The sequence below is a fragment of the Stegostoma tigrinum genome, chromosome 23 (genome assembly GCF_030684315.1).
Source record: "Stegostoma tigrinum isolate sSteTig4 chromosome 23, sSteTig4.hap1, whole genome shotgun sequence".
NCBI classification, from domain to species: Eukaryota; Metazoa; Chordata; class Chondrichthyes; order Orectolobiformes; family Stegostomatidae; genus Stegostoma; species Stegostoma tigrinum.
Genome location: NC_081376.1, coordinates 51,727,652 through 51,752,097, shown reverse-complemented (window position 1 = coordinate 51,752,097; position 24,446 = coordinate 51,727,652). Strand labels below are relative to the sequence as shown.

The 24,446-nt window shown below is 40.9% G+C and overlaps 1 protein-coding gene across 3 annotated transcripts in view; it reads right to left on the bottom strand.

The window, feature by feature from the left end:
- nde1 (nudE neurodevelopment protein 1) overlaps nt 1–24,446 on the bottom strand; it is a 43,395-nt gene that overhangs the window by 8,428 nt on the left and 10,521 nt on the right. For all 3 annotated transcript variants that reach the window (XM_048552301.2, XM_048552300.2, XM_059654193.1), the window contains exons 2-7: nt 23,975–24,083; nt 22,718–22,871; nt 12,372–12,520; nt 9,500–9,636; nt 9,214–9,387; nt 7,018–7,100 (exon numbers count right to left, since the gene is read on the bottom strand). In XM_048552301.2, the coding sequence (XP_048408258.1) occupies nt 7,018–7,100; nt 9,214–9,387; nt 9,500–9,636; nt 12,372–12,520; nt 22,718–22,871; nt 23,975–24,083 (806 nt within the window). The remainder of the gene's footprint in view (nt 1–7,017; nt 7,101–9,213; nt 9,388–9,499; nt 9,637–12,371; nt 12,521–22,717; nt 22,872–23,974; nt 24,084–24,446) is intronic.

Sequence of the window (24,446 nt, the reverse complement as noted above, 5' to 3'; positions counted from 1 at the left end):
TGCCTAATTGCATCAAGATTTTCCAAAATTCTCGGCTACAACCCTGTGAATAGTACATCCAGTCATGCTTTAGACTTAAACACTGGAAATTATGCAACAGCACAAAGCTGTCTACTTACCCACTAAACACGGCACAGAAAGAGTCACTGCTTTCAAGAGCAGGTGTTTTTTTTGTTACAGATAGGACCAGTCATTCCTGGCAAACAAGCTTACAGAAAAAGGCTGAGTGTGCAATCTTATTTCTTTCGAAGTTCCTGTGTTGATATATTAAAGGTATTTTTGTGTTTCTGTCATATATCTTTCCCCTTTATTTTCTGCACATGATTTAAATCTAAATTTATATGCCTGGTAACAATTCAGATTCTTTGATCCAACTGGTTGAAGAACCATGCTACTGCGAGTATGGTGTAATTTCCCTAGGGAGAGCGCAGTGCCAGTTCAGACATCCACAGCAACAAGTTACTGCTAAATAAATAGGCTGTGCCAAGTCTTTGGCTAGCCGTCAGCATCATGAGGCGACAGAATTGCCCCTTCACTCATCACATAATCTGGGCCACAGAATCCAATATGCTAATGTCTCATGACACGTCATCTTGTCAAATACAACTACAGGTTGTTCAGTACCAAGAGAGAAATTTTCCAAGTTCCACATTTCACAAAAAAGTGATTCAGTTTCTTAGTCATATCGCTCCAAAAAGGTGTCATAATTTTAACTGTGGCTTACCTTTTTTTTTAAAAAGCAGCCTAATGTGGGGCAGTTTAAAGCTCAATTGATCAGGACAGCCACCGCACATTAGCGCATCTAAAAACCTCAGTGAAAACAGTCAAGTCCAGTGAATATGTACAGATAAGTACATCACTATCCATTCATAGCAAATAGCAATAAGAATTAAAATGAGTAGCAGCCTACATTGAAAGTCTTATGGGGAGAACTGAATAAAATGTATTATTTCTTTTAAAAAAAAAGTGTTTGCGGTACTGAGGACAAACACATCGATATCAATCTTCAACAGGCCCATGTCCAAGGAGACCAAATGCAAAGCTCCAAGAACATATAATCACACTATTTGCTTAAACTCAACAAATAATGAGTGCCATTCACTTTCCCAGGGTAATGCCTTGGTTTCAAATGTAAAGCCTGAAGGTTAACAACCATTGTTAACTGCTGTTTTCTCCATAGCTAAGCCCTTACCAGAGTCCACCTTGCCAACCAGTGCTTGGTTCACGTGAGGTACTTTTTCAAATTTTGCAAAATAAAGTGTTCTGTTGAGTGCAAGATGAGAACCAAAACTATTCTGTTTACTGCAATCCTATCTGCACAGGTCAGTGTGTATACTGGCATTCCTACAATGTCAAACTGTAAGACCGGCCATATCAGTAATCTCAAATAGGGCCCGAGCCATTTGGTCGATAGGCAAATTTAACACAGAAATCAGGTACATTAAAGCCATCCTGCAGGATAACAGCAACCCCAATAAGATCATTTCTTTATGTATATCATGCAAGCCCATAAAAAGCCCTGAAAAGTGGTCCCCTTGGATTCCAAAGACTATTCTACTTCAGGTAGTCTCCCTGAAGCTTTGAGCAACCTGAAGTTAACCGTCTCCCTCTCTGCTACGATAGATAAAGCAACATGAGCGGCAAATACCACAAACAGATTTCTGCAATCAAGCCAAAAAGGCATTCTGCATGTCACAAGTGGGATGTTTGAATTGCAGAGCTGGTGCAATGGCAGGTACGTACACCGTTGTGACAGTCTTTGCATGTCAGACAGCAGATCCTTTAGGGTTCAGTGATAATGGGAACTGCTTTTGGTACAAGCAAGTTACTGACTGTACACAACCTGCATACACTTACAAGGCTTGTGTCTGTGCAAAGTTGGATGCAGTTTCATAATTGGACAACAATTGCTGGACAATGCTGTGTGCATGACAAACGACTCCAACAATCAATTTATCACAGTCATTTGACTTGCAGTCCATTATACTCTCTCACACTGGGAGCTTTGTATTTTTTAATATACAGGTCCTAGTTCTTTGTAGCCAGAAAGGAAAGGTACGTAAGCTACACCTGTTTTAGTCGCACTAATCCGCTGGTTCATGTTTCAGGGCAATGTCGTGAGCAGAGTCAATCTGGCTGGTTAAAAATTTAAAACAAGCTCTGGTAGTTGACTGTCAATCATCTTTAGGTGCTGCATTATCCTTACCAATGCCTCTAACCGATCAATCAGCACATGACTCAAAATAGAAACGTTGGTTTCTCACTTAAATTTTTTTTTTAAAAATGAACCTCAGGATCATTTGCAGGATGTAAAGCTTTGCTGAAGTGCATTTTTTTTTCAGCAACACAAATTATCTAATGTAAAGTTGAACGTCATGTCCACACATTAACACCCTGCTCACATCTGTCCATACAGAAAAGTTAAAGGTGCTAGCATTTGCAAACCAAGCTTTTGGCTTTCCTTTGATATACTTTTGTTATGGTTTGATCTGACCAATGTCCTTGGGGCAGCCAAAAGGATTATGCTACATATGCTTGGCAACAAGCAAGGCAGAGGCTCACAGCCTGAGTTCCAAAAACTTGACAAATTTAGGTGGTGGACTTTGCACTGTCAAGGCACTGAAAGAATCCAGAGATCAGGCAATAGTGAAAACCTGACTTAATATTGCTGCTGTTATTGTGTGGCTGAAGAAAACCTGTAGGAAGGATAAAGAAGGGTTCCAAATTTTGGAGACAGGACGTACATCTGAACAGTTGGGATCAGTGTCCTTAAATTAAGTTAAAACATCATCTTGAGAACAGAAGGCACACGAGATAATTGGGAGGTATGGATAGTAGAGAAACAAACTGCACTGCAATCCTAAAGCATTCAGAAATGGGAGAAAATACAACGCAAGCTGTGCATGCACTCCAATACACAAAGTATTGTCACAAGGGGTTATAAATGGAATGTCAATAACCAAGCTGTGTATCAGACATGGGACAGTTGAGAATTTAACCTCACGCACAACACGCTGCCTTAGGGAAGGGTGGGGCAGTATTGAACAGATAGACGGTTATATCACTGGAGAAAAATTACTTCAGGGATGAAGACAGAAGCAGTGTGGTTGAAATTAGGAGATCAAATACACCCAAGTGAATACAAAAAGACAAATATTGGTAAAGACAGAAGTTCCTACATAAAATGGGGGCCCAGGGGTGAGGTGGTGGACATCACAAAAGGGAGACAGAACGTTCTTAAAAAAAAAAAACAGTATATTTTCAATTGGTTATTGAAGCAGGAGTGTGGCATCTTTTTTCAATGTGGAGTGCGCTTAGGGAAACTAAAAGGGGTCACATCAGATCTGGAGCGTGTACAAAAAAGATTGCAAGGAATAAGTGGAGAGGCAATTGACTTTGGAAGAGGGGCTATGCTCGGGAAATTGGCAAGACGACAAGTAGTACTTCAGTTACAGACTTAACACATTCTTGCAATGGAAGGGAAGGGCAAAGCCACAGTTCCCGGTGACGAAAAAGCTTCAGATTATGATTACATTTAAAAAGGCTTTTGATAATGTCAGATTAATAACTTTGTACAGAACTAAACTGTATTATTTTCTTCTATACATCAGTATTCAGGAACAAGAATACATTTAGTGGAGGTACCAATTGAGTATTTAGCATTTGTTTTGACAATGTTGGATGCTGTTGTTTTATAAAAGGAGGAGAAGGTACTAAATAGGTTTGATAGGCTAAAAGTGACAATGGGCCTTACGAGGTCAGTAGATTCAAAGTGGAAAAGCAGTCACCCATTCCAGTGGGGATATTTCTAATTTATGCCCCCAGAGAAGTGGGTGGGTTGAGCAGAAACTCTGCTCACTATCTTCCAATTCTCAGGACTGCAGAATTCAAAAGAATGGAGAGATGAATCCATCAACTGCTCAGTGCTGGGAAAACTCGAAATTAACATTAGACCAAAGTAATTATCACCCGATACCCAACGTGAGCAAATTAATGTCAAGATATTTGTTAAAAAAGGGAAATTTTGTTTGACAGTTCTTTATGATGGAATAGTGGTGAGAGCATTGGATGCTCATATGGACTTACAAAAAGGCACTTAATAAAAAAACACATTAAACTAGACAGTATAATTGAATTCCCATTTGACTAGGAAGGGCAATGGTAATGAAATTCACAAACATTAAAAAAGGTAAAGTCGCCACCATCCCAGGAGGAAAAGCAGACTGGTACTGGAATTAAAACTGATCAGAGCTGCTGGAAATATGTAAAGATTGATTAGAAGAGTTGATCTAATTGTCAAATGAAGAGTCATTTTCAAAAATAGGAATATTTACTGTCATCCAAGCACTTTAGCAGAGGAGACGACAATTAATTTGCATACAAAGACCTTAATTTCAATCACACTAGTGAATACACAAAGCAAGTCAAAGATTTAATTCTGCTCCAAGCAATATCATGATCCTAACATAATGGAAGTTTTACAGTTAAGCTACTTCCAGAGAAAAACAAAAAGAAATGCATATTAAATTATCTGGGTTTATGGTCCCATTGCCTCAATTCCAAAGTAAAGAGACAAATGTTACTGGTATTTGCACATTAAAACATGGTACCTGTGACATTCTGGAGATGAAAACTCCTTAAAAAAAAAGGAGTACGGGAAGATGTCAAGTGGGACAGGAAAATGGTTTTGAGATGGTGGCAGTGCATGATACTGCCACTGGGGTGGGGGCTGTGTAATTTCCATAATTAGTTAGCATGCCTGGAACTCGAGAATGAACAGGGAATTTTAACCTCTGACACAGGCGGGGATTTCCTTGAAGACTTCCACATGTAGCATAATTGTCGAAGAGAAGTTCAAACTCCTCAGGCCATTGGTGTGTGGGTCTGTGAAGAGAAGAGATCCCGCAGCACATGTTTTGGGATACATTATTTCAATCTAAACAAACTGTGCCAATAAGGACGGACACTTAGTCTTGCTCTAGGATCTCTTGGCATTCTTGTTGCTTCTTAATCCTAATTGCATAGGCCATTAGGGTATGTTAGGTCACCATTTAAGAAAGGAACAGCTAGTGACAAGACTCTTGTGGCACAGTGGTAGTGTCCCACCTCTGGGTCAGAGGACCTAGGTTCAAGTATCATCTGCACAGGTGGCGTGCAAAAACATCTCCAAAAATGGTGGATCAGAAAATGTCTAGCAACCAATGATGACTGAAGCAGTGAAATAAGCCAATTAAGAGAAACTAGCAATAAGTTTTTGGCAAGTGGCAGAATATTTGCAGAAAAACAATATTAGCAAGTTGTCACAGAACACTGACGTACGAAAATTGTGACACGATAATAATTTATTACATTTTTAAAATGCTGTACACCACCTCTATAAGTTTACAACATACCCAAAAAATGCTGTGTACACAACTTCCATAAATTTACAAGCAACCCACAAAAGAAAAACCACAGAAAAGCAACGACTCAAAGCTGGATATAAAAACATTGAAGTGGCAAGTGACCAGTCCAGCGTATCACAAAATGCATAGTGAAGTCTTGGAGCTGTTGTATGGTTGATATTTATCTTGAAAAATAATAGTAATTACTATTTGAATTTCAGGTACGTGTATAATAGCAGGATAAAGCAAATCCTTCAGAGCCAACATAAAATATCAAAATATTAAGCAAGGATATTGCAATGTATTAAGCTATCTTGTTTGATTATCAAAACCACAACTGTTTAATGTGACATTCTCATCTTCATGAGTCCATCAGTATTTAGTATCTGGATTAGGCAGTGAAATAAACCTAAATTAAATATACACTGCAATTTTTCAAGAGTCTACATTCAGATAAAGCAAGATCCCCCAATCTGAATTCATCAGTTCCAGTGATTATCCACTTCCTTTGAGAACACAATTGTACCCTTAGAAATTGCAGTGCCAAAAAGTGTGGGTGGGAGGATAAAGAAAAACAAAATCAGTGGGTTTTGCTTCAAGATGGCACTTGGCTTGCCATGCTGAGGTCTTTTCTGCCAATAGAAATGCCAACATCATTTGTGGACATGATACAAAGTGAAACAGAAACTGCATTCTTCGGGAAAATGAAGCATTGCACGTAGCATTTGGGCTGTTTGTTATCTGTAGGAAACCAATAGTTAAGACCATGAGTTTCAGCCAAATTCGATTAATAAAAGTTGCTGCATAAAAATGGCTGGAAAATCTTCAATAGAAACAAAATTGCATGAAGAGTGACAACAGGAAAAAAAAACAGAAAAAGAAGTGGATATACGTACACAAATATTTCTTTTCTCTAGTTTAAAAGAAATGCCCCAAAGAACAACTCCAATGAAATTGTATAACAATCTGGGCAGATTGTCAGAGCCTGACATTAAATAACCCACAAACAACTCGACAGCAATTTCAGTCAATGCCTAGAAATTAAGAAATGCCGCCTGAATTTCACATCGATCAAACACACTATAGATACAAAAGCAAAGCATCAACTGATTCGTTAATACCAAGTTCACTGAATTGGGGCAGCCAATTCTCAAGCAGCAAAGAGAGGAAAAAGGTTCCTGGTTTCAGCTAGATTAAGACAAGCTTTCTTTATCATTTGCCATATTATAAAAAGGAGAAATAAGTGATAAACAAGTCATAGACCTTTCAACAATAAAAGCACCGCAGGAAAATGCTGAATTCAGGTGATAAGATTGTGATGTGAAACTAGCAGACACTTGATAATTTTTTTTAAGACCTACAAGAATAGGCTAAAAGCAGTGCTTTCCTCTGGTCAGTTCCCAAGTGAATACAAAATTAGCAAATTACTTGCTCACATACCTCAGTGCTTCATATTTCAGGAATAATTCAAACAGTAACAAGAGTCTGATTTTATTCAGTAAGAGAAGCTAGCTATTCTGCAAAGGGCTCATTTCTGTACAATTCAATGCAAAAGCTTATTGAGGCCAGGAATGAGAGTGAGGGGGCTTAGAAACCCACAGAATGCTGCACTTAAAAATGCTGCAATCCTTACCCCAACTTTCCTAAGCAAGTCTCCCACTATGTTAAGTGCAGATATCCTGGCTGATGGAGTCAGAGGGCTGCCAGTGTAACCATCTAGAAACGAAAAAATTCAATATAAATAATTCCACTTAAGACTAGTTAACATTTGTGTCCAAGTAAAAGAAAACAGTCAAAAAAAAAAGGGTCATGGAACAACACAACACCCTTGGAAACAAGCCAATATTGTTCACTTTGATGTAGGCCATTTGACCAACAAAGCTTATCTTTACATCAAACTCCACATTTCCCCATTAAAGCAGAGAACTGCTGTAGAGAAACCACGCCAAGGACTATTCAGTCAGAATCAAGTCAGGTGACACTGGCTAAAGATGTTTGCATATCATCTTCACTGGTAGAGTTCTTGTGGTGCAGTGGTAGTGTCTCTAACTTTGAGCCAGGAGAACTAGCTTCAGGTCCCACCAGCTCAGAAGGGTGTGCAAAAATATCTCTGACTGCTTGATTTTTCACTACAGCCGACAGACCAGACAGCAGAATGGCTACAGTCTGAAACTAGGCAATAACTAAACACACAAGCAATACAAAAAGATTCTTATATTACTTTTGGCAAATTATATTCCTCCCAGAATTGGTTTTTTTTTGCTTTACAAGCCAGGTAGAACTTTTTTGTCGCCCCCGCCCTCAGAAAAAATCCTAAATGGATCATTTTAGACGCAGATAAAATTGCTCTGTCTATGAAATGGAGTTTAAAAGCTCACTCTGTCCTGCACCTTACTGTTACTGATTGCCCTGCGATTATGTTTGTTTTAAAAACCTCGGTCCCTAAGGATCCCGCTGTATATTGTGGTTTTCTCAGAATTCATCTGTACAACATGTTTAACAGAATCAAAAAGCAATCTTAGCCCCTGCTCACAATTGCTAATTCTGTTGCCTCAAATCAAATAATGGCTGACTATCAGGGTCACTCAGTGCTACAATAATATGTACAAATTGGTCTTTTCAACAGGAGCCTACTCAAGTTTGCCATTCTGTTGGTCAAATCAAGGCCAGTTCTGTTGTCAATGTGAGGGATTTGCACACTGAGAAATGAAATGCTTTCTAATGTAGGGTACGTGGATTCAGCATTTAGCACAGATAGTTTCAGTGTAAAGATAATTCTACTTAGCCCATTATGCATTATCTTCAAGCTGCCAAGTATTTCCCCACCTCCATCATATGGCTCCTTTCACAGCACCCACTCACAGCCCAATTACATAGAACATTACAGCACAGTACAGGCCCTTTGGCCCTCGATGTTGTGCTGACCTGTCATACCGATCTGAAGCCCATCTAACCTACACTATTCCATGTATGTCCATATGCTTATCCAATGACAACTTAAATGTACTTAAAGTTGGCAAATTTACACTCAGCTTGCACTTCTCTGAGCAATTGCAAATTGGTACCAGATTTATGGCACTTTATAACACAGGCCCATGGTTATGGCGCTTTGTTCTAGAGGTATGATTCGCACTTAGGACCTTATACTGTGTAGACATGCAAGAGGTCCTGGGCCCAAATCCTGGACATGCCCAGATGTCTTTAAAAACAAAAGGGCCATTGTGTGGGGCAGTTGTGTCCCTATCCCTGGATAGAGGCGCCTAGGTTCAAATTCCACCTGCTCCACAGGCATGTTATAACATCTCTAAACAGGTTGATTAGAAAAATTAGTATACTAGAGGGTCAAGCACTCTGGTGGCACAGTGGGAATCTCTCTATTTCTGAGGCAGGAGGCCTCAGTTCAAGTCCTATCTGGTCCAGAGTTGTGTAATTACATGACCATCAGATTCAATTTAAAAAATTTTTAATACAGACTTATTCCTGCAGAAGATGGGATGCCCTTCAGAGGACTAGTGCAGACTTGATGGGCCTAAATGGCCTGTAGGAATTCTGTGAAACCAGGTAGGATTGGAATTCCGCTGCCAAATTCAGGTTTGAGAAGCCAGTGTCTGCCCACTGCGCCAAGTAGTTCACTAAACGAGTTTTATAAGCCCCACCCCACCAATAAAATCCTCAAAATCAGATTTGCTTGCCTCAAATTAATTTACTCCCATTTCTAGAGTCAGTCATGATTCTGTAGACTGATTTTATATGAGGTTTGACACGAGGCACATCGCCACATCACTTCAAAATATCATTTTAAACACTGTCCAATGACATGGACAACTACCTTTTGTAAACATGGCAGGCGTGGGGAACCCACTGGTGGGTCCCTTACAGATCAGCGGGGTCAAAGGCATTGTTGCAGATGTTTGGGCTGTTGCATTTTCAAATTCTGAAGGTGTGCTTGTGGGTTTCCTGATTGAATCTGGCTTCTGCTGTACGGCCAATTCTTGTCTCAGATCTGGAAGCAAACATTAAAAAGTTTTTTTGGTTCTAAAGACAAAAAAAAAGCAAACTTTTGCTAACATTTAACTGTACATCGACAGCAGTTTTTCCTCAAAAGTAACGCTCACCTCTTGCTTCATCTTTCAGTCTCTGTACAGAGACCAAAAGATTTTCTTTCTCATCGAGCTCACTCTCCAGGAAGGCATTCCTCTCAATTGCCTGGTTCAGTCGTTGCTCAAAATCCTCCAGAGACATAATAGTTGCTCTGTATGAGAAACCAAAATCACAGTAAAATCAAAAAAAGGCAGTCAGATACACATCACTGCAAGCACAAAGATTTTTATTTAAACCACACTCAACAACATTCTAAAGTAGAAATGTTGTTTTGTTATTGATCTCCAATGACAAGTGGTCTCACGAGAAGTTCTGGAATTATTTTTTCAAAAATGCTTTGAAAATGCCAATTGTCATGTTAATATTTGCAAAAGGTTTATATTCTTAATTTTATAATTCAAAAGCTGCAAAATTGTATGCATGTGTGGCTGTGGCTATTACTGTCTGACCCATTGCCATTACTCACCACTAAATGTAAACCATAAGACACAGGAGCAGAAATTAGGCCATTCGGCCCATCAGGTCTGCTCCACCATTCAATCACGGCTGATAAGTTTCTCGACCCCACTGTCCCCGAAATGTTTGATCTCCTTGAAAATCAAAAACGCCTGTCTTAAAACATACAGAATGAATTGGCCCCTACAGCCCTCTATGGCAAGAATTCTGCAGATTCACCACGCTCTGCTTGAAGAAGTTTCTCCTTATCTCTGTTCTAAAGGGTCTTCCCTTTACTCCAAGGCTGTGCCCTTGGGTCCTAAGCTCTCCTACCAATGAAAGCATTTTCCCATCATCCACTCTGTCCAGGTTGTTCACTGTTCTGTAAGTTTCAATGAGATCCACCCTCCACCATTCCTTCTAAACTGCATGCAGTATAGACCCAGAGTCCTCAAATGTTCCTCATTTAAACTAATTTAAAATTCAAGTGTATCCTGGAAATTTGAAAACAATCTTAAGTTTCACAAAAGTAACAGACAAAATTTCATGACTGAAATATAGCCAGTTTGCAACAGCCCACCATTGCTCGGTGCATAAAAACTTTATTATTAGATAGGGATCTTAACCAGCCAACATCAGAACCAGAAATCAACTGAGTTACACATTCCACAATTCAAAAGGTTTTTGGCTTTTCATTCATAAGACTGTCAAAAGCAAGTTAGCTTCCAGGTCTTTATTTTACAGCAACCATTAATGCTGGTGCTTATTTTGTAGGACGATTCTTCAGGATGGCATGGTACTCAGCAGTTAGCACCAGGGTTTGATTCCAGCCTTGGGCGGCTGTGTGTATGGAGTTTGCATATTTTCCCAGTGTCTGTGCGGGTTTCTGCCAAATGCTCCAGTTTCCTCCCACAGTCTGAAGATGTGCAGGTTAGGTGGATAGGCCATAAATTGTCCAGGTGTATGTAAATTAGGTGGATTACATATGGGAAATGCAGATGCGGGGGGTGGGAGGGGGGGGGGGGTGTGAAGGGTCTGGGTGAGATATTCTTCAGAGGGGCCGTGTGGATTTGTTGTGCCAAGTGGCCTGTTTCCACACTGTAGGGATTCTATGTAGAGGTAACAGGGGCATGGACTATTAAACCATATATACAAGAGATAGTTTTATCCTTGTTTAGCAGAACGTGATGACTGAAGCACCACTCCAGGCATAGCCATCAACTTGTGCATCCTTCCAACATACACCAATAGCAGGCAGAGAGAGTGTGGGAACAAAGTTGGAACCTCCACTAGCACCATTCATAGTTACAGGATACAACATAGATGTCACTGCAACTCTCTGTCTCGAAGTGAAACTGTCCACCATCACTAGGTGTATTTAACACAGTTTGTTTATAAAAATTTGTTATTCTGTGACCACAAACTGATCTCCTTTGCTTTTAGGGGCAGAGGAGGAGTAGGCCATTCAACCCACCACTCTAAACAATCACAGTACAAACTGCTTCACACAAAAAGTCCAAATTTAAGTTTAACCATTACTCAATATAGCTCAGTCCAAAATCACCTTCAAACATTTACTCCATTAAAAGTTTTGATCACTCACTCACTTCTCAATCACATTGTAGCCACAGTTGGCAAAATATTTAATCTAGATCAGAACATTAAATCAATTCTAATTCCAATTCTTTCCTCATTTGTCAGAGCAAAAATCAAGTACAGCCTGTTCCCTTGTCAGTTTTAAACAGACTATTCCAGGAAGCTGTGCTGAGTAAATTAGAATAATCATGCCTTCACCACTTGAGCTATGGTTCTGTAAATATCACCCAACATAGCTCTGTTATGTTAGATTTCCTTCATCCTCACCAACCCCCATACAATTATCAGCACTAGCAAGAGACCGGAAGAACAATTCGAGCCAAAGTCTTGTATCGCTTCCTGTCCCTTAGCTCTACCCAGAATGTTTCCACTGTCTAAGTATCTTTGTTCTTCCTACAGCTGTATATCATATCAATAGCTATCCATGCCATTCACAGTCCTCTGTGAAGTGATAGGGCTTGGAATGCTTAGCTGCCAATCTTGCCCAAATTGTGATGACCAAGTGTCTTCAGGGTACACTGCAACTTTGGAGTAAATCTAGAGCCTCGAATCATTTATCATCAACCTACATTTGTGTGTGTACCATGGAATGGGCATTGTACATTATATAAAGTGATATTTACATATAAATAAAGCAAAAACTTGATACATTACATGCAACACAAGGACAGTATGGGGAAACTGGAACCAAGGTAGAGATCAGTCATGATCTAATAAACTAGGAGAAGAGGTTTCAAGAGGCTGATTAGCCTGCTCTTATGCAACATGACCTGCTGCATATGTTACACAATTGCTTGCTGATGCTCACTGCCTTGTATTGTATTGTATTACTTTGAAATTTCAGTGATACATTACCTTTTAGCTCGTTCCAAGTCATCATTTGCTTGTTCTAATTCTCGTATGTATTTCTGCAGCTGGTCTTTAATTGCAGTGGTCTCAGCGAGCTCATCCTGCAGCATAGTAATCCGTTTATAATTCTCTGAATGGTGCTCCTCTAACTTCTCCTGAAAATTCAATGCCAGAATCAGAGAGTTAGGAACTGAAATGAAGACAAGTTTCACAGTACAGACAGAGCTGATCTACTTTCAGCCCAAATCTTCAATTTCTACCAACATCCCTTTGCCCCAAGGCACAAAGGATGCTGCAGGAAAACATCAACTTCACCATCCAACCAAAGGATCAGATTTCAGACAACTGCTACCTTCCATGGGGCCACACTCACTGCAACAATCTCTGTGAGAAAGACAGCAATTTAAAAATTATGTAGCAACATACTCAAATCCACTGAATTTGAGACAGTTGTAAATTTTACAGACAGACAAAATTGGCAAGGGTGCTCTGATGGCATAAATGGTGGCGCCTCCATTTGGGTGCAAGTCCCACCCGGTCTAGAAGTAGGTTATAACATCTCTGAACTGGCCGATTAAAATTAAATTGACAAAACAGACAAGAAAAGAGCAGTTTGTTTGATCAAGCCTGCCCCACAGTGATGGCTGGAGCAGGAGGAGGACTTTGCCTCAAACCTCATGATTTACCCGTCAGTTTATCAAGTACAGAGAACGAACTATAGAAAGATTGTTTTCCTTCAATGAAGATGTGAATTAATTTTATCCTTGTTTGCAAAATTCCTCTTTGGTATTTAATCCTATTACAATTGTTGGAAAGGGTGCAAAAAGGTTTACAAGGATGTTACCGAGACGGGGTGGGTGGGGGGGGGGGGGGGGGGGGTGTTGGAGTTAAAAAGGAAAGGCTGGGACCTTTGCTTTAAAACAGGAGCACTGGAGATCAAGGCATGATTTTACAGATTTATAAAAAAATCATGGCAAGCAGAGATAAGGTGAATAGTAAAAAAGGTATTTTCCCTTGAATAGTGGAGTTCAAAACTAGACGGCATAGATTTAAAGTGAGGAGAAAGATTTTAAAAAAAAGGGACTGGAGGGCAGGCTTTTTCCTCAAAGAAGTTGGTTTGTATATAGAATGCACTGCCAGAAGTGGTAGAGGCAGGCACAGTTAAAAGACTAGTTCAGTTTGGGAATCTGTGTTAGAATGGATGAATTGGGCCAAAAGTGTCTGTTCCATGCTGTATGACCTAACGACATTTTAACAGTCCTGTCTCAGGCAGTATTTAGGAAAAGACCAAAACGCACTGAAGAGAGAGTACTCAAACCATTGCTGTAAGTTCAAATCAATGCTCACCAATAATTCTGAAAGCCAAATCCTTCAATCAGCCATTCCAACTCACAGGCAACCAAAAACCCATTTATAATTAGTTAGTTTATTTTCCCTAAAGCATGGAACAAGTCTTAGACAACTGTTGTGAACAAGAAAGTGGCAAATAGAATCCAACCCAGAGAGGCATGAGAAGATGCATTTGGGGAGGTTCAACAAGTCAAATACATACACAATAATTGGGAGGATACTGAAGAGATATAGATAAAGTGAGGGACTTGGATTGCTAAAACATTGCTATTACATTCCTTGATTAACTGAGACATTGAATACAAGAGCAGGGAAGTTATATTTGAGCTGTGTAACAGATCAGTTCGGTCACAACAGTGCAGTTTCATAGCATCCCTACAGTGTAGAAATATACCCTTCAGCCCAACAAGACCACACCGACCCTCAGAGCATCCAAACCCAGACCTATCCCCCTATAACTCACTTAACGTATACATCCCTGAATATCATGAGCAAGTTAGCATCATCAATCCACCTAGCCTGCACATCTTTGGACCGTGGGGAGGACACCTGGGCACCAGAGGAAACCCACGCAGACACAAGGAGAATGTGCAAACTCCACACAGATGACAGTCACCCAAGAGTGGAATCAAACCTGGGTTCCTGGTGCTGAGGCAGCAGTGCTAACCACCAAGTCATTGTGCTGCCTGATCGTCCTAATTCAAAGGATGCAAAGGCACCTAAAAAAGGTACAAAGACCATTTAAAATGACATTGCCCGCACTGGAAAATTGCGGCTTACCCAAGGAAAGATTGAATAGTCAAGGCTGTTTTCTGGGAACAGAGGAAGAAGAGGGGAGATTTGATTCAGGTGCATGAGATTGAGGGGGGCCTAAAGACAGTGATTTGGGAAGGACAATTTCATTATCACAGGGGTCAGTAACTAAAGAGGGAGTAGATTAAAAATAAATGATAGTATGATCGAAGGGGGAGGTAAGGAAACACTTTCACCCACCAGGTGCAGGGTCGTGAAATAACCACCCGAATTTTTTTTTTGTAAAAAGGACAAATTAGAGAAAGCCTCAAGTGGTCATCTACATCAGCCTGTAGACTCCAGGAATACAGTGTGTTGGAAAATGAGACAAGGCTGAGTAGCTCTTCCTGAAAAAGTGAACTCCAGAGGCAAGGAAGGAGTGGCAGCTTTCAACATCAAGGCTGCAGATGACAGAGTGTGGCATCCGGGAGTCGATGGGTGTCATACCTAGCATAAAAGGCTGGAGGCCAACAATCCAAGGACATCACTGCAAGAGTTCCACAGGGCAGTGTCCTTAACCCAAACATCATCAGCTGCTTCAATGGTTCTTCTTTTGTGATCCAGTCAGAAGCAGGATATTCACTGATGTCCAGCTTTATTTGCAACTCCTTAAATTCCGAAGCAACCCTTGTCCAAATGCAACAAAACCTGGGACAATATTCCAGGCTCAGGCTGACAAGTGGCAAACAACATCATAGCACACAACTGCCAGACAATGACCATTTCCAACAAAGAGAGAAAGTAACCATCACCTTTTGACAGTCAACAGTATTACCATCAAACGAACATCCACTATCAACATCTCGGAAAATGCATTGAGCACAAGTTGCTAGACCAGATCAAAGGCTGGGAATTCTGTGCTAACTCATTTCTCGTCTTCCATCATTTACAAAAGGTAACTTTTTTTTAAAATTCAGGATGCTATTGGCTAGGCTAGCATTTAGTATCCATCCCAGGGGCAGTTCAGAGTCAACCACATTGCTGTGGGTCTGGAGTCACATAATCCAAACCAGGTAAAGATGGCAGTTTCCTTCCTTGAAAGGATGTTAGTGAACCAGATGGACATTTCCAGCAATCGATAATGGATTCATGGTCGTCATTAGGCTCTTAATACCAGACTTTTTTTCTTAATTCCACCATCTTCCATGGCAGGATTTGAAACCAGGTCCCTAGAGCATGATGAGTCTCTGGGTTAACAGTCCAGTGATAATACCACTCGGCCACCATCTCCCTGGGAGGCATCTTCCAGAATCTGATAACATACCTCTTCACTTGCCTGATGAGTCCAACTCCAAGTTCAAGCTCATTGCTGTTCAAAGACATTTCTTGCTGAAAGTAATTAATTGAAGCATAAAATTCCTTTCCTACAACAACGCCCAACTCCCACCCAATCCTCAGCAGACGGATGAGACAGATGGAAGTGAAAGCTTCCCAAGCCTTCACCCAGAGGATACCAATTACCAGTATGGTTAGGCAAGAGGATATTACTATATTCAGAATAGACTTTCTAAAGAAATTAAATTCCTCAAAGCACCCTGAAAAAGATAACTTGGTGAGAGTAGTTACTGAAAGTAGACATCTCAAGCTAGCTTTCAAACCACGTATCACCTGCCAAGAAAAACTGTGCAAATAGTTCAAACACACCATCACATCCAAGTCTCTTTCTTTCAAAAAGCTTCCAATTTCACATGACATCCCACCACCAGCGCCATTCCCACTAGAGCAGATCTTCCAGATTCACTTCTGTAACCAATTCCAAATTAACACACAGCAAACCAGGTCAAGGCCACTGACACCAGCGTGATCTTGTGGCTTCCTGTTGCAGCTTCCAATTAATACTACAGCTGAACTCAAACATTGAGAGGATCAGAAAAACAAAGTATAAGTTACATTTTCAACCCCATTGTTGGATGTGTTTATGTTTCAAAACACTAAACTCAAAATCCCAGTGAAAATAGACACCAAAGAGGGCCTCACCTTGTCAGACATCAGACGACAGACTTTGCAGAAAACTTCAGGATGCAACAGATACATGAGAACATCGCCCCCAGTTCGGCCCCTCCAAGACACTCACCATCCTGACTTGGAAATCTATCATAGCTCCCTTAGTGTCACTGGATCAAAATCCTGGGATTCCTTCCCCAACAGCATTCTGGGCACACGAACCACAATGATTTAACAAGGCAGCTCACCAATACCTATGGGGCAACTCAGGGAGGACAAAGTATGACTGTCTGTACAGCATTCAGATCTTGTGAAAGAATTAAAAATATTCAATCCTCTTTGTACATAGAAAAAATAATGTGTACCCAGTAATCTTATATTTATATCAGATCATGCATGAAATATTAGGTCCGTTATGGACTACTAATAGTTACTTTGAAATTGAGTGGTGTTCAAATATTCTGTAGTGGATACACTGGGGTAGGAATGGAAGTAATGATATGCTGTCCTTACTGAAGGAATAGTTCATGAGATATGTTTAAATTCCTATATTCCTTCTACATATGCAATTTTGAATTTCTTTTCCACTTGACAAAATCCCTTGTTCACTTCCCAATATTTCCAATGGGAGTTAGTTACCAAAGTGTCCCATCATCTACAGAAGATTTACCACATGTTCCAGGTACTCTCAGTACGCTGCCTGGGTACCAACTGCTGGTAACTTGAAGTCAGGGTGAAGTGCTGCCACCAGTCCTCCAAATGCTAGCCTAAGAGTAATTGTAGCGGAAAGTAGGCCACAATTAAGTCTCAGCAGAGGGAGGTTCCTGCCTTAGGATAACAATATGCAGTTTATTACATCACAGTTACTGGTTTGTTGTTACATTAAGTCAGAGGTGAATTGGTTATTAATAACCAGACAGGTAGAGAACATGCATGTTCCCCCATTTGGGCACAATGCCAGAGTACAATTTATCCAACAGCCCAGAACATTGTCACAACCTGCCCTAGTCTCCATCATAAAATGACCATTGTGACCCATCTCAAATCAACCTCTTCATAGCATAACCCCCAAAAGAGAACTCAGTTTAGTCTTCAATTAGCTGTGAATAGGGTGCTAGACTGAGGCCTCAAATTATCCTTATCCCTCTCAATATTAATCCTGCACTGAGAAGAGTCTCTAAGAAAACTGTTAGCAGCTGCTTCCCCGCTCAATTCTTGAGACGTTCACCGATTTGCCATTTTACAAACAGCTTTTCCACAAAGTCAGTGAGATTATTACAGACTGGAATGAGGACAGTTTGGTAGCTTTGTTGCACTTTTGCACTAATGGACTACAATGCCTTGCCTTGTACAACATTCATGCATTTTCCCTTCATACCTTCCAAACAATTCTGCTCCCAAACCATTATTATTTTGGGTTTATAAATTGTTCTTTATTCCAGTGGCTGAGACAGATACATATTATAACATTGGAAAGAGACAGTGTGGAGCTGGAGTAACACAGCAGGTCAGGCAGCATCAGTGGGGAGGAGCACAGCAGGCCAGCAGCTTCATCTGGTACCCAATTAGCTTTAACCACAGCACCTTCAGCTCAATTATCAGACACCATACTAACATTCTACCTGCAGTGTTTAAACATCAATAATTGGTAAAACATTCTTATTCCAACAGTATAATAAAATGTGAGGCTGGATGAACACAGCAGGCCAAGCAGCATCTCAGGAGCACAAAAGCTGACGTTTCGGGCCCAGACCCTTCATCAGAGAGGGGGATGGGGAGAGGGAACTGGAATAAATAGGGAGAGAGGGGGAGGCAGACCGAAGATAGAGAGAAAAGAAGATAGGTGGAGAGGAGAGTATAGGTGGGGAGGTAGGGAGGGGATAGGTCAGTCCAGGGAAGACGGACAGGTCAAGGAGGTGGGATGAGGTTAGTAGGTAGCTGGGGGTGCGGCTTGGGGTGGGAGGAAGGGATGGGTGAGAGGAAGAACCGGTTAGGGAGGCAGAGACAGGTTGGACTGGTTTTGGGATGCAGTGGGTGGGGGAGGGGGAAGAGCTGGGCTGGTTGTGTGATGCAGTGGGGGGAGGGGACGAACTAGGCTGGTTTAGGGATGCAGTAGGGGAAGGGGAGATTTTGAAACTGGTGAAGTCCACATTGATACCATTAGGCTGCAGGGTTCCCAGGCGGAATATGAGTTGCTGTTCCTGCAACCTTCGGGTGGCATCATTGTGGCACTGCAGGAGGCCCATGATGGACATGTCATCTAGAGAATGGGAGGGGGAGTGGAAATGGTTTGCGACTGGGAGGTGCAGTTGTTTGTTGCGAACTGAGCGGAGGTGTTCTGCAAAGCGGTCCCCAAGCCTCCGCTTGGTTTCCCCAATGTAGAGGTAGCCGCACCGGGTACAGTGGATGCAGTATACCACATTGGCAGATGTGCAGGTGAACCTCTGCTTAATGTGGAATGTCATCTTGGGGCCTGGGATAGGGGTGAGGGAGGAGGTGTGGGGACAAGTGTAGCAATTCCTGCGGTTGCAGGGGAAGGTGCCGGGTGTGGTGGGGTTGGAGGGCAGTGTGGAGCGAACAAGGGAGTCACGGAGAGAGTAGTCTCTCCGGAAAGCAGACAGGGGAGGGGATGGAAAAATGTCTTGGGTGGTGGGGTCGGATTGTAAATGGCGGAAGTGTCGGAGGATGATGCGTTGTATCCGGAGGTTGGTAGGGTGGTGTGAGAGAACGAGGGGGATCCTCTTGGGGCGGTTGTGGCGGGGACGGGGCGTGAGGGATGTGTTGCAGGAAATACGGGAGACGCGGTCAAGGGCGTTCTCGATCACTGTGGGGGGAAAGTTGCGGTCCTTAAAGAACTTGGACATCTGGGATGTGCGGGAGTGGAATGTCTTATCGTGGGAGCAGATGCGGCGGGGGCGGAGGAATTGGGAATAGGGGATGGAATTCCAACAGTGGTGCTCTCAGATATTATTCTATAATCACAAATATTAAAAGGACAAATCTTGTATTTTCCACATCCTCTTTTTCCCCATCCTATCCCGGAAAGTAAATGATCTGTGCATGATTGTTACAGGAACATAGACGGATGTACAACTAAAATACTTTATGCTGGCAAAAGATGTGAAGCTGAAGACAAATTTTACACAGGAGAAGCCCATGAGCACTCTCACCCCTCGTTCACCTCCAACTTCCTGAACACACCAAAGCCAGAAACCTGTCAATTTAAAATACAGACTTCAACAGTTAACCAAAATATCGAGACAGCAATTCACCCAATATCTACAGAATTATAATACATCCCAGTTGTTTATTTTTTTAAAAAAAACTGACATCTAGTTTTAAGGATTGCATCCATTTATTTGAAGCTTGCTGCCAACAGCAAGATTCTAAGGGGCGGTTTGTGCGTGCGTGTGCGTGGAGAAGAGGGAGGGAGGGGACAGTGACTTGCACTCTTGATGAATTAAAATTTCAGTGTTTCATGGGAAAGCGATATCATTGGACGGGTGGTTTTCAAGCCCAGCCTTCAACAGCAGTGCCTCTGAAGTAAATACCACGCAGCACAAAGTCAAACATTGACATGCTGAGAAACTGAAATGTTCCTGACAACCTTTACAGAAACAAACTCATTTTAATACAGCTGGCTCATATGGAATTTTCCCAGGCAGTGGAAATTTGCAGCACAAAGGTAAATAGCTGCAAACCGTATTGTTTTATGGTCATTATGTCAGCTATAAGATCATCATACAATACACAAACAATATACAAACAAGGCAATCTCTATGCTAGGACTGCAAGTAACCAGTAAAGAACCACTTCAAAAAAAAGAGGCCTTGAGTTTAAAATTTTTTTTTCAGGGAGTTGGGAGTAAAACAATGTGTTCGGGACAACGGGGAACTGCTGCTGTTTGTTTCATAACAAACAGAATCCAGTACATAAACTTTTATAAAAGAATGGCAAATTGAATCCAAAATAATCTCAATTCTATCCATTCTAGATCATTTTTGTTTTTCCCCCAATGACCAAAATTATATAATTCAGCAGTGAATATTCTTTAAAATTTAGTTTGTCATATCAGATGATGCACTTGTGAAAACCTCTATGTCCTGCTTTAGAAAAGGATACTCTTGAAGCTGATTAATTAACCAAAATTTTTATTTTTAAATTAGACACAAAGTACAGCAAACCAATAAGGCTGAGGATAAATCAAAGCAAAATAAATAAGTAAATAAATACTAGTTTTCCATCAAATATCGTAGAATCTAACCAGAATAGTTGCTTCACTATAGCCTCTTTTCTCTTTTGTGCTGTTTGGTGACACACGCACGCACACAGCCAAAATGCAACAGGAAAAGAAAAACATTTATTAGGCAATACTTGGAGCAATTTTTTTTTAAACTAATGCTGCTCCACTACTATTATCACACAAACTACTACTTGCAGTGCATCATGGAGATAAATATTGTTCAAAGTAACCTCCCTAGTCACCAGATATTAGCCAAGGGGCATTCTAAAATGTGATGGAATGTGCTCTTCACAGTTCAATTAAAAACATTAAAGTATCAAATATCCTAGTTGCAATACAGTTAGTTAAAGCATTATACAGCTTCCAGATGTCTTAAGCAATTTCTATATGTTGCAGCTCTCGCAAAGAATTTGTTCAATTTCAACAAAAAAAATTGTTCCCACTTGGAAATTGAGACCCCCCACCACACCCCTCCCAACCGAAAGCACAAACATGCTTCCAGCTGACAGCACAGCAGCAGATTCAAACAATGGATTCCCTGTTTCCTCGGACATTTGTTTGTACTCAGTCTTCAGAAAGAAAGCAAGTCTCCGTGTCCTGCTTTAGAAAAGGATACTCTTTAAACTGATTAATTAATTAGTCAAAAGTTCACAAGTTCAGCACAAAGTACTTTTCCGAGATAGAATTTGCACTAATGCACACTTCAGAGAGGGTCTACAAATTAAAACTGGAAACTAAGCAAGTTCACCAGGAAAACAGATCCATTTAAAATTCTGAGTGAATGCTTAGAACGGTCAGAAAAGTCAGTCAACATTCATGTTATAATTTAATATTCAAATTTATAAGTGATTCGAAAAACTTCAACCCATCTAGAGTGACAAAATCATTCACAAATAGTTACCATTACCAACCTCACATTGTGCCAATAGAACCACTGCCACAAAATAAACCTACTGCACATCTATACCAGTATGAATGGGCAGCTAGCCTATTTAAAATGGGTAAAATCCTACCGGGTTAAGTTAAACACATTACTGACACTATGACCTCTTACCCTGGCTAGACATACTAGCCATGTGCAGTGATTAGAAGATACAACCGGAGGATAGCGGTGGCGGCGGCGGGGGGGGGGGGGGGGGGGGGGGGGGGGGGTAGAAGAGGGGAGGAAATATGAGCATTCAACATCTTCAATTGTCTGCAAATTTTCCACTGACATAAGGGGTCCACTGCCTGGGTAATGCCCCAATACAAAAATGGAATATTGGACAAAAGGGTCACCAAACCTTCCATAAGCATATAAAAAAAGGTTCTCCCCATCCACAGTTTATAAACACTTTTGAGGAAAATAGTTTAAAAATAAATAAAATAGCCAATTCAATGTACTTCTAGTTTGTAATATTTAGGCTCACTTTATCAGTAGAGATATGTTGCCCATTAATGTAGGCACAGTAAATCATCATCCACTACTTGCACCATAAAAAAAAGTGTAAAATAAGCCATTCAACAATTACTTGGACATTGTTTACCAAAATATCAGACCAAGCTGCATCCAAATAAGGCAGTAGCATTGTAGTAATATCAGTGGATTACTAATCCACAGACCCAGGCAGGTGCCCCCGAGAAATAGTTTCAAACCCTTGAGCTTGGGGAATTTAAGCTTAATTAACAAAACATAGAAAATAAAAGCTGGTCTTGGTAATTATAACATGAAACTACCTATCGGGTTCATTAACATCCTTTAGGAGAAAGAAATCTGCCCATCTTAACTGGTCTGATCTACATATGAATCCAGATTTATAATGTGTCTCACTCTGAACTGACCCAGCTAGCCATCCAGTTCAACAGCAGCTGGGAATGGACAAATGCTAGCTTCGCCACAGGCATGATATCCTATGAAAGGATTAATAAAAAACAGACACCAAGCCTCCAATACAAAAGAACCCTCCCTTCCTGTTACAAGAATTGTAACAACATAGCAGCTACTTCAACAACATACTGCAACGTACATTTCCCATTAACGTACCTTAAACAAGTCAAGTTCCACGCGGAGACGATTGTTGTCTGACAACAAGTCTCGATTTCTGCTTTCAGCATGCTCCAGCTGTGTTTCCAGCTCTGCTTCTAATTCACGGCTTCCTTCCTGGAACTCGATTAGCTCTTCCCGAGTATTCTGTGCACTAAGGGTGGGATCAACAAAATAACTACATCATGGTCTTTAACATTTTGATTTTTCCCAACATCTTGAGCAAAACTAGGGTCTGTAAATACAAGATAAGCACTAGCAAATCTAATGAAGAATTGAGAGATGGTAGGAACTGCAGATGCTGGAGAATCTGAGATAACAAGGTGCAGAGTTGGATGAACACAGCAGGCCAAGCAGCATTGGAGGATCGGCAAAGCTGATGTTTCCGGCCTGAACCCTTCTTCAGAAAGAAGGGTCTTTTGTGAAGAAGAGTCCAGGCCCAAAACGTCAGCTTTCCTGCTCGGCCTGCTGTGTTCATCCAACTCTGCACCTTGTTATCTCAGATTCTCCAGCATCTGCAGTTCCCGCTATCTTTAATAAAGAATTAAGCCATTTTACCCAGAGACACTGCAATACGAAAACCAAAGATATTTTACAGTGATAATAAAATGTGAGGCTGGATGAACACAGCAGGCCAAGCAGCATCTCAGGAGCACAAAAGCTGACGTTTCGGGCCTAGACCCCTCTGATGAAGGGTCTAGGCCCGAAACGTCAGCTTTTGTGCTCCTGAGATGCTGCTTGGCCTGCTGTGTTCATCCAGCCTCACATTTTATTATCTTGGAATCTCCAGCATCTGCAGTTCCCATTATCTCTGATAATATTTTACAGTGATCTCCTTTTCAAAGGAATTAATGAGAGAGAGAGAGAGAGAGAGAGAGAGAGAGAGAGAGAGAGAGAGAGAGAGAGAATGGAATGAAGACAGTTGGATGAAGGCAGGTGGCAGCAGTTTAATCTAGAGAGTTTATGCACCAGCACACACCATTTAAATTGAATGGTCTGTTTACACACTGAAAGATTGTCAAAATATTTCAATTGCAAAGTCAGTATTTAACCATTTAGAAAACAAGTTAAAGCGTCAGTTAGTTGCAAGAGACAGACGGTGAAGGGCATTATATTTGTGTAAAAAGTGATCATAACTCTTACAGATGGACATCAGCTTTTAGCTTTACACATTCAAAATGTTCTATTTGTAAATATTCACAATAACCAAACTGAGTCCCACATTTTCTAATTAGTATATCCTTGTTCGGTACTTACCAGTGTTGGTATTTTAAAGCAAGATCTTTCCAATAAGCAATTTCATCCTCAACGGATTCAAAAGCCATCGTTTCCAAATCATCCATTGCAATAGGTCCAAATTTGCTGTCTACATTCAAACAGAAAGCAATATATATCACACACTATTCAAGATATCTGCCCGAAAAATACAAGCAGTCATGCAAAAGTTAAAATTTTCTCATTCTCAGGACAGCCTACTACAGAGTCAGTCCTTCCCACATCCATGCGACATACAGCTATTATATAGCTGGCATTAAATACCAGGGATAGTCTCAAACAACTCTAACATGTTGGAGCGTGTTTCCTTTCCTTTTAAACTTGAAGGTCTAAGACTGAGACAACAGCTTTAGTAATTTGATCACTACTAAGTTCCCTAAAAAATAAAGCCCTCTTTTGTCACACTCTCGTTGTGAACATAAAGGCATAAGGCAGTGAAGGATCAAATGATAGC